The sequence below is a fragment of the Podarcis filfolensis genome (genome assembly GCF_964270895.1).
Source record: "Podarcis filfolensis genome assembly, chromosome: 3".
In the NCBI taxonomy this organism is placed as follows: Eukaryota; Metazoa; Chordata; class Lepidosauria; order Squamata; family Lacertidae; genus Podarcis; species Podarcis filfolensis.
The window spans coordinates 66,614,268-66,624,541 of record NC_139606.1 but is presented as its reverse complement, the minus strand read 5'-3'; the positions used below and the strand labels follow the sequence as shown (position 1 = coordinate 66,624,541).

The 10,274-nt window shown below is 41.5% G+C and overlaps 1 protein-coding gene across 1 annotated transcript in view; it reads right to left on the bottom strand.

Moving 5' to 3' along the window:
- The window catches only part of LOC310759014 (uncharacterized protein), a 66,344-nt gene that overhangs the window by 7,027 nt on the left and 49,043 nt on the right, over positions 1-10,274 (bottom strand). The window contains exons 17-20 of the mRNA XM_083605774.1: positions 8,116-8,316; positions 5,865-6,038; positions 4,843-5,085; positions 3,756-3,992 (exon numbers count right to left, since the gene is read on the bottom strand). Coding sequence (XP_083461900.1) covers positions 3,756-3,992; positions 4,843-5,085; positions 5,865-6,038; positions 8,116-8,316 — 855 coding nt within the window. The remainder of the gene's footprint in view (positions 1-3,755; positions 3,993-4,842; positions 5,086-5,864; positions 6,039-8,115; positions 8,317-10,274) is intronic.

The window sequence follows — 10,274 nt, the reverse complement described above, 5'->3', positions numbered from 1 at the left end:
TGGAGAACTGGGCCAAAACTATCAAAACCAATTTTAACAGGGACAAATATAAGCTTCTGCACTTAGGCAGTAATAACCAGCTGCATAATTCTATGATTCTATCCTAGGAACATACAATATCTCTGCAACAAGGGTGCTACTACAAAGAAGTTGTTCTCTCCTGTGGCCTTATGCTGAGTTCCAAATTGTTTTGTTCTGTCTGTGCTAGGAGAAAGGTTTTATATTGCTATTTTTGTGGGGGGGGTTGTTTTAGTTATTATATTTTGCATTTCTAATGTTGTATAATGCTTACTTTTGCAGAGAATTTTATAGATGGGTAGCCATAGAAATTTTAATGAAAACAATGATTATCATCATAAAAAAGAGAGCTTACAATAATTTATAAAATGCATAGAATGCAAACTATGAAACAGAAAATAATTGCCTTTCTAGTATAAAATCACACCAAGAAATGAACCCAATGTCACTAAAAAGCTTTACATGTCCTTTAAAAAACACACCAAAGTGGGGTGTTAGAATTTGGCAGGGACTCTTTGCAAGGATGGGGAATCTTTTCTCTGTTGATGGTCGTACTCCCTTGGGTGAGAGTATTTATTGGAAGATGCTTCATGCGGATGGTGAGTGAAATCAAAGCCAGAACTGGGTGGAGTCAGAGCCAATGGTGTTTAGCAATGTACTTGAGTATCACCGTCCAAGGTGGTTTGCCAGACTTGGAGGCTACAGCAATGGCCCTTGACTTTCCACCCTCGCCCTCCCTTTGCTGTTTCTCTCTCTCTCTCTCTCTCTCTCTCTCTCTCTCTCTCTCTCTCTCTCTCTCTCCCCCCCCTCTCTCTCTCCCCCCCTCCCCCCCTCTCTCTCTCCCCCCCTCCCCCTCTCTCTGTGGATGGGACATGCATGTGTGTGGATGGGTGGTGTATATGCATATCTGTCTGTTGGGTGTGATGCAGTGGCTCTCTTTCTTTGTTACATAATACTGAATAAAGATTATAAATTACCGTATTTTTCGCTCTATAACACGCACCCGACCATAACATGCACGTAGTTTTTAGAGGAGGAAAATCCGTAGGCATGCCACCCGTAGGCATTCCCTCCATAACATGCACAGACATTTCCCCTTATTTTCTAGGAGGAAAGAAGTGAGTGTTATGGTGCAAAAAATACGGTAAAATAAATTATAATGAGGCATTATTGACCTGACTTTCACATACAGTGGTACCTCTGGTTAAGAACTTAATGCATTCTGGAGGTCCGTTCTTAACCTGAAACTGTTCTTAACCTGAGGTACCACTTTAGCTAATGGGGCCTCCCGCTGCTGCCGCTGCGCGATTTCTGTTCTCATCCTGAAGCAAAGTTCTTAACCCGAGGTACTATTTCTGGGTTAGCGGAGTCTGTAACCTGAAGCGAGGTACCACTGTACATGTTGAATTTATGGGCTTGGTCTATGCCACTTCATGCATGTAGGTACTCACATAAAACAAATACAAAGTTGGAGAAGGACTTGTAAAACCCATCTAGTCTAAGTGCCTAAATGATGCAGGAAACCCAGAACTAGAGTATACCCAACAGATGGCTGTCTAGCCTCTGCCTAAAGATGTCCAGTGTGGGTGAGCTCACCTCAGCAGAAATGCACATCTCCACAGGAAAAAAAATGCATGTGGAAATCTAGCATGACTCAATAAGGCTAGATCCTTGACCTCTAGCTCTCTGTGCAGAAAGGAATTTTTTTTTTTTGTATGAAAGAACAGTCAGTCATATGAGTCCTTGGATTTTATCTGAAATGATAAAACCCAGCTTCAGGGTTTACCACCTCCATGAAAAGTATTGAGTAGTCAGAAAGAAAGATGGATGGATAAATATTCAGCTTAGGTTTCCTTTCCTGCTCAGTTCCAGGAAAAAAGCTGGAAGCGATTGTCTTCTGCAAAATATCCAACTTGAAAATTCAATAACTTTTAGTCAAAGCAGTTGAGGAAGAATCTGAAGTTCTGTTTATTTTATACTGCAACCACACATTAAATATTACACACTTCATTGCATGACTTGAATCAATGTCAAAATATATTCAGATCTTTGTGGTTCATTGTGTCCAAAAAGGTCTTTTTCCAAATGCTTACAATTGTTTGTGCTCTTTAATCTGGTGTTATTAGAATAGGTGGCATTTGATGCAACAGATTGCATTATTCTTGTTTTGAGAATAAAGACAAGCTGTCAGAAATCTGCCCAAGAGCAGTGCTATTATCAAATGAAGTGCTTTCTATAAATCAACTACTTTTATTCATGGAAAAGGGCAACCCCTTCTATTCTATGAGTGCTGTGCTATACTGTGTGGGCAGTTTAATCTCAAAGCTTTCGTTTAAAATTCAGAAGCCACTCTGGCTATGAAGGTGTAAGGAAGGTCTGTCCAATATTTTGTGGGCCCTGGGAAGAGGCTTCTTCAAAGCTAGAATTTTCAAAGCAGAAGAGGCTACCTTGTAATGCCTTCAATTGTCATTGGACTCCAACTCCCATCAGCCCCACCCAGCATGGCCAATGGTCAGGACTGAAGGGAGCTGTAGTCCAACAAGCTCTGGACAGCTTGGAGGGAAGAAAGGTGAGGTGCTTACATCTACTCTGTGACCATTTGAGGTGGAATGAAAGAATCTATTCTAGACCTAGATTGTGGAGAGCAACATTAGCTGGGGAAATAAACAGCTCTGGCTGAAGAACAGGAAGAAGTGAATGCTCATTTTTTTCACATGGAACCAACACAGCCAATACACTGATCACTATGATGCCTGATTGCCAACTAGTCCCCTGAGAGGTCTAATGAAAAACCCTTTTTACACGTAAACCCCTAAAGAGTAGTCAGTGCTTTTATATTTGTAGCCAGTGCCCTCAGTATAATTACCAATATACTGACTCAATGAAGTTTGGAAGTAGGGTGCCAATTATGTATTTTATATACAGAAGCCTTTAAGACATATTATACAGCATCCAGCCCACAAATTTGTGATCTACACAGCTCAGGGTGCTTTTGAGTGTGAGAGATAGGGCAAAAAGAGTTGGACTGGCAAATTCTTTTTGGCACTGGCTACCTTAATGGACTTGAACTGGTCAGGGGTCCCTTTACCTTTACCTTGAAATGTAGTGATGTATTGAAGTGAGAGCTGGACCTTAAAAAAGCCTGATCACTGAAGAATTGATGCTTTTGAATTATGGTGCTGGAGGAGATTCTTGAGAGTCCCATGGACTGCAAGAAGATCAAACCTATCCATACTTAAGGAAATCAGCGCTGAGTGCTCACTGGAAGGACAGATCGTGAAGCTGAGGCTCCAATACTTTGGCCACCTCATGAGAAGAGAAGACTCCCTGGAAAAGACCCTGATGTTGGGAAAGATGGAGGGCACAAGGAAAAGGGGGCGACAGAGGACGAGATGGTTGGACAGTGTTCTTGAAGCTACGAACATGAGTTTGACCAAACTGCGGGAGGCAGTGGAAGACAGGAGTGCCTAGCGTGCTCTGGTCCATGGGGTCACGAAGAGTCGGACACGACTAAACAACTAGACAACAACAACCACCTTGAAATAGCATAAATAATACACTAGTAAAAAAAGAAGTTTTCTTTCACTTATGGAGTTTAACTTTTTGCAAACTAAAGAGTATTTTTTAAACTCACACCAACAAAAAGGAATATGACATTTAAAGTACACACCCGAAATTGCTTCAGATACTAAGTTTCTAAATGCCAAGAGCTGCTTGTCAGTCATATTGTTACATACCTGTTTCTCTCTTTTCATCACTGCCTGTAGAGTAGATTTAAGTGTTCCCAGTTCACTGGTAACAGATTCCAGTCTGCTTTTGGCCTTCTCTTTATCTTCCTTTGCTTCACGCTCTACATCATGCAACTCTGATTTGACAGAGGTCAGCTGCTTCTCAGCCTTTGCCTTCATCTTTTCCAGTTTCTCTTGGGACTTGCTTAGATCTTCTATGGTTCTGTCCTGCTCCAGTGTCCTGATCTGTGAAAAAATTCCAGAGTTGCCTCAGGAGGGGTGTAAACAGTAGGCTGGCTAGCACAAGGAGGTATAAAGCTAAACTACATAAGATGTGAGAGATCCCTGCTGAGATCTCTTGAGGTTTGCATTTTTTATGTAAAAGCAGCCAGTTTTGATTGCTGGGGTGCAGAGGATGGTCTAGTTAACCTTTTGCATGCCCTCATGCTGTTTTATTGATCTAAATCCTGCTACCCCAAATGGCTATTTGCCTTGTTGAATAAGACATTGTATATCTCCCCCCCCCCCCCCGAATAAATTGCAGCTTTGGCTGGGTGGGGGTGGTTCAATTAGAAAATGGTGCGAAGGGAAAGTTAAACTCCACTCCCCTTAACGTGGGGCTGAAAATGAATGCTTTGGAGTTGTAAAAAAAAGGGGGGGCTAATTATTCTGCCATCAGAATGGTAGCAGCTGGAAAAGCAGCACAGGGATAACATTTTAATATGATAAAAAGTAGCTAAAATATTTATTTATTAGTAATCAGATGCGGAGAGGGGGAGAAGCCACCAATTAATCCGGGGAATTGTTACACAGGGTGTGTGCTCTACCGCCAAGGCCCTTGCCTACATTTACCCGGAAACAAGTGGTGCTGAGTAGACTTGCATAGGCTTGTGTTATTAGCTACTAAGACATTAAGCAGAAGTCCCAGATTCTGAAGAACACAAATTTCTCAGCATTTCTAAAGTGCTCTATTTTGCCAAGTACTCAGCATAAGCTGGACAGTTTTGGATACACATATGTAAAATTTAAACTATCCACTGGCATTTGTACACCTTTTGGGCATGGCTTAAAAGAGATAGGTATCATATTCCCCCACCTTCAGTTCGTTGGTGTCAGCCAGTTTAGCTTTCAGGTCTGTATTTGTTTCTCTTGCTAAGGCAAGTTCATTCTGTAATCTGTCCACCTTTTTCTGTAGCTTTCTGACCATCAGGTTGGCATCATCTCTTTCCACAGCCAGGGCTGTGCGCACTTGCTTCTCTTCTTCTAGCTGTGCTATCTTCTGGCGCAAAAGTTTCATGTGTAGCTCTTTGCTGTCAAGCTGCTCTTTCTGAGTTCTCAACTACATTGAAAAGTTAAAAAGCAGTGAACACACATACCCACACCACAAAAATCACACTTCACCGTGAAATGTAATGGTGAATATTTATTTATTTGCCACCTGCAGGAAACATGAATGCTAACATTTTTTGCAAATGTTAGTGGGATCTTTGAAGGGCAGATCAGGAGGTGGACACTGATTTGGGGGCAGTGGAGATTTGGGTGACTGAGTGGAATGTGTTACTGTTTTAGGATGTTTTCTGAGGGTTTGTGTCTTTCTGTTCTACTTGGGGGGCGGAGATTGCTTTTAAAACTAAGCTGCATTTAGGCAGCAAATCACTCAACAGAATGGCTGTTGTATGGTTGAGAAATGGGGCCACTAAAGCAATTTGAAATGACACTGTGTAGTGATGAAGAATTCTTACCTGGACACTACAAAAGAGATGACTGACCCCATAGACTACTCATAGAGGAAACCATATTTTTTGTCATACATGGTCCTAGTAATGATGTTCCCACTATCCGGAATCTCTAAGAACTGTAACCTCCTATCCCAAATTTTTGTCTTTTGCTTCTGCTCAAAGGTCTGTCAAAAGTGATGGGGAGGATTTTGCCAAAAAGCTCAAGGCAGCATACATGGTTGTCACTCTCCCCCATTTTTATACTCACAACAAATCTCTCTGATACTGATCTGACACTAACTGCTAGAGTGACTACCCCATGCGGGTCTAAATAATCAGGCGCTGCACTTTATTATGTTTTGAAAGGTGGTATTCTCAAATCTTGCTCCACTTTTCCTACCTTTCTTTGTAGATTGCGAGCCATGATCTTATTCTCAGTTAACGTGTCTCCTTCCAGTTTGATCAATTGGTCTGCACGAGCCAATACTGCATCCAACCTCATATCAAATCCAATATCCGCTGCCATTCTGTCAAGATTCATCTTTTCGGAAAGTTGATCCAGGAATTTAAGATACTTCAGAGAATGGGAAGAAATGCAGAAATAAATGAAAAGAGGCAACAAAAATACATTCAAAAAGGAAAAGTGCTTTCTTTTCCCCTAGTAGGTACTTTGATAAAGTAATTATTTCTATACATAACTGGTGGAATTCAGGCAGGGTTTGTGTGCACAAAACAGGGTCTGCTTGGGTATAGGAAGACTTTATATCAAGACAGATTATTGGTCCATCTAGCTCAGCAGTTCTGAGCTGGCAGCAGTTCTCCAGGGTTTCACCTGGGGAATGTTCCCAGTCCTATTTGGAGATGTTCGGCATTGAACCAGGGACCTTCTGCATGCAAAGCAGATGTCATACCACTGAGCTACAGTTCTTCCATATCTTCCCACTGGGCCAGGCGGCAAAAGGCCCTGAACCACTCAGAAAGGCTATGCTGGATGACATCGTGGACATGCAATGGTGGTGGAGAAAAACTGCTTCTTTGCCATCTTCACACCACAGGGTAGGTTCAATAATGTTTCTTACGTTTCATTGGACTTGCCATAATTGGCATTTTAAGCTAGTTAGCAGTCACATAAACATAGCCACTTTTCTTTAATAAGTGTACCGGATGATCTAGCAATAACTTCCCCTGAATTCCATATTGATTTTTATCAGCATGCCTTCCCCCAAACACTCAGCCACCAGGGTCATATTACTTCAGCAAACATCCAGTTGAATGACCCATTCCCTCCCAGAGCCACAGTCACAGAATCATCTAGCAGGTGGGAAAAAATGTTGGATTTTGACCAAGCTGTCACTCCCCTGATTCATATGAGAAAATGAGCTCCTGCAGACAGTTCTTTCTCAACCCCAGGAAAGTCATTTAAAAAGCAACATGTCCTAAATATGTGTTTCTCACAGTAGGTGGTTTTGAAACTGGGGCCAAGGTTAGCTGGAAGGAGCCTGCATAACATGACCTATAAAGCAAATTAGCTAAGAGGCAATATGTGCAGGAAAGATCGGTTTTGCAAAGAAAAAGAAACAAAGAACAGCTTGCAGGGATACATATTAGATTAAGCTACCGTATCAGAATTATTAAACGCAGAAGTCGAATTTATTTTCCCGTTGTTCCCATTTATGCTATCACACCAATCATGTATATAGCACATTTTTAATGTTCAAATCAGAAAGCAAACAACAAGGGCTGTTCAGAATAATGCAGGCCATTGGTGTGTACCAAAAGCAACCCCCCTCCAAATAAATGTAAGTCTTTTAAGGTGCTACAAAGCTCTTTTGTGTATTTGCTGTAACAGACTACTGTGACTACATCTCTGGAGCCAAATTAACCAAGATGGGAAATTGCATCCTCTTGCAGATCCTAAGAAATGCACTGGATTTCTTTTCAAGCTTTGCTCCTAAAATTAGCTTAGGTAGTTTGTCAGTAACTCTTCAATCTCATATTAAATATATTGTTTAATTTCCCCGTTTCCCAACTTCTGGGCAGTTCCTAGAGAGCTTTACATAGTTAGTTTCCTTTAGAGTAGGGATGGGGAACCTCTCCAGATGCTCCACAGCCAGCATCACCAGCGGTGAGGGATGGTGAACGTTGTGGTCCAGCAACATCTGGAGGGCCACCGGTTCCCCATCCCTAATTTAGAGGCCCAACTCCTTAAGATTCTTGGTTTAATAATGTGTACAACTTTTACATTACTAGGATATTGCAGGTTGTAGGTACGGAAACAGTCAGGCAGCAAGCAGCGCTAATCTAAACTCCCAAGCACCCCATGAAACCTCAGCCACTTTTCTCAGCTAGCTTTGAAACTCAAAACTAACTCCTTTTTCTCTGGGCAAATGTAAAAGTTATCCTTTGGGGTTCCTGGCAGTACTCTGCAAGTACAATATAATACAGTCGAAGAACCTTGAGCAGCAGTGGTCAGTTACATGAGTTATTCTGATGACTGGAAATGGTCAAGCTTACTGAAAGACTTACTCATTCATCAGAAGATGTTTATAATAATATGATCGAACCAGCATATTGGAACATGAATTCTGTTGCATTTGGGGCTCTCTCTCTCTAGCTACCCTTGTGCACATACAATGAATAGAAGCTATTACTTTTTGTTTCTCGAGCTTCAAAGCATCTCGTATCACGTCCCCAGATACCAGCTCCGCTTCCAGACACATCAATTGATCGTGAAGTGTCTCAGATTTGTTTTCTGCTTTTCTGGTCCTCTGCAAAACTTCCTGGTGTGATACAGCCTGAGTCTCCAGTGCCTCAGTCAGTTTAGCTATTTGGCTTTCAAGCTGGGATACCATCTAAGGGGGGGCGGGAGGAGAAAGCAAACTAAAGTCAGAGGCTGAGCTTGAAACTAAACTGTGGTGCAAGAGAGGCATTGCCAAACTTTCAGAAATAGATTACACAACAAATAAGCATATGACAACTAGCATTTTAACACTGTATTTGAATAAATAACAAATAGCTATTTCAAGCCTGAGATTGTTTGCCAACCAGCTCTTAATTATGTATTTGATTACTTGATTGTAATACAGGTAGATGACATCTTATATTACCAGTCAACCATCACTGAACCACCACGGGAATTTGCAGTTCATGTGAGGCTTATAGATCAGGCTTCCTCAGACTTGGCCCTCCAGATGTTTTCGGCCTACAACTCCCATGATCCCTAGCTAGCAGGCCCAGTGGTCAGGGATGATGGGAATTGTAGTCTCAAAACATCTGGAGGGCCGAGTTTGAGGAAGCCTGTTATAGATTGTGCCAGGCTGATTCAGTGTGCCAAGAACGTACAAAACTTAACTAGTGGGGATCTGCCTACATGGACTTCTCCAAATCAGAAGTCCTTCTCAGAAACAAAAGGCTGGGTGGGGCGGGGGATGAGAGACAGATAGAAGACTAATAGGCTTTGGACCACAGTTTGTGGCAGGCAAGCTGGACAATGAACTAGGTTTCAAATTGGACAGATAGCCAGAGAAAATAAACAAAGGCTGGTCTGACAACAAAATCCCATTCCATCATTGGCAGGCAGACCTGGGCCAGTAGACCACATACCAATAAAATATGACAGGCCATAGTGTGAGAAGCCAGTAAGACCATGCTCTGGCGAAATACCCAGGAACAAGGGTGTGGTCTATTGAATTGTATAACTTAAAAGCAGCTGAGGCATGAGGCAAGCAATAGATTAACTTTTGGAATGAACTACTTAATATATTTTTAAAACATATTTGACATTAAAACAGGAATGCTTTTAAGACATGCATTTTGCGCCGACTTAAAACAAAAAACCTAAAACCAGGGTAGCCAAAGCCAAAAAAGCAGACTAAACCCTATTATGCAAGCCCGTATAAATGATTAAAATGTGTTTTAACTGTTAACTTTACAAATCTTCCATTAGACTCTTATAATTAAGAGTATTAGATTCCACTCACCACTTTAATAGGATGGTTTAAATTTAATTGTACTTCTCTGTAGTGGCTTAGGTATTTATTTGTACAGTTTTAGCTCCATTCTCAAAATATTGTTAAATTGTGTTCCTGATTAGCAGATGTAAACCTCGTGTTTGCAAGCTGGCCTGATTTTGCAAGCATATATGCGCACAACTTTTCCATTGCCCGCTTCAGCACTTAAAGATTGCAACATTTCAAATACAAACGAGTTGTGTTACCCGAGACTGAGGCACACAGGGTAAAGGTTGTATATAAATGCTATGAAACGCAAACAGCAACAAAGAGATGCAAACAAGTGAGCCTCACAGTTGAAAACATCAAGCCAAGCAATAATAAGGCACAAACCAAGCCAGCTGTTCCTAATGGAAAGATGGAAAAACCTGGCAATCCACCACCCAACCAGGGAATGTGGGTCGTCCCCCCCCCCTTAGGGCCATTATGTAAAGAGACAGGGCAATGGAGGAATCTCCTTCAAATAACAGTCTAAACAAGGGCACAAAGTAAATGACAAAAGTCTTGTAGCAAATTTAGTTAAAGCAATTAAAAATTAATGCTGTAACTTTTTAGTTTTGGTCAACAGGACAGTAGGGAAAAAAATCATACGCCAGCTTCCTGTGAGACTTAGTGAAAGCTAGAGATCAGGCAGGGTAACATCCTTGCAGCTTCCCATTGGCTCTCTGACTGTAGCCTAATGTAGCAAAATGGATTTGGTTATTGAATTTTTTTGGTGAGGAATGATGAAAGAATTGAAGCTTTGAGGCTCATCTAAACAAAGTGACAGCAGCAGTGGGGTGTTATTTGTTCTCTACTTC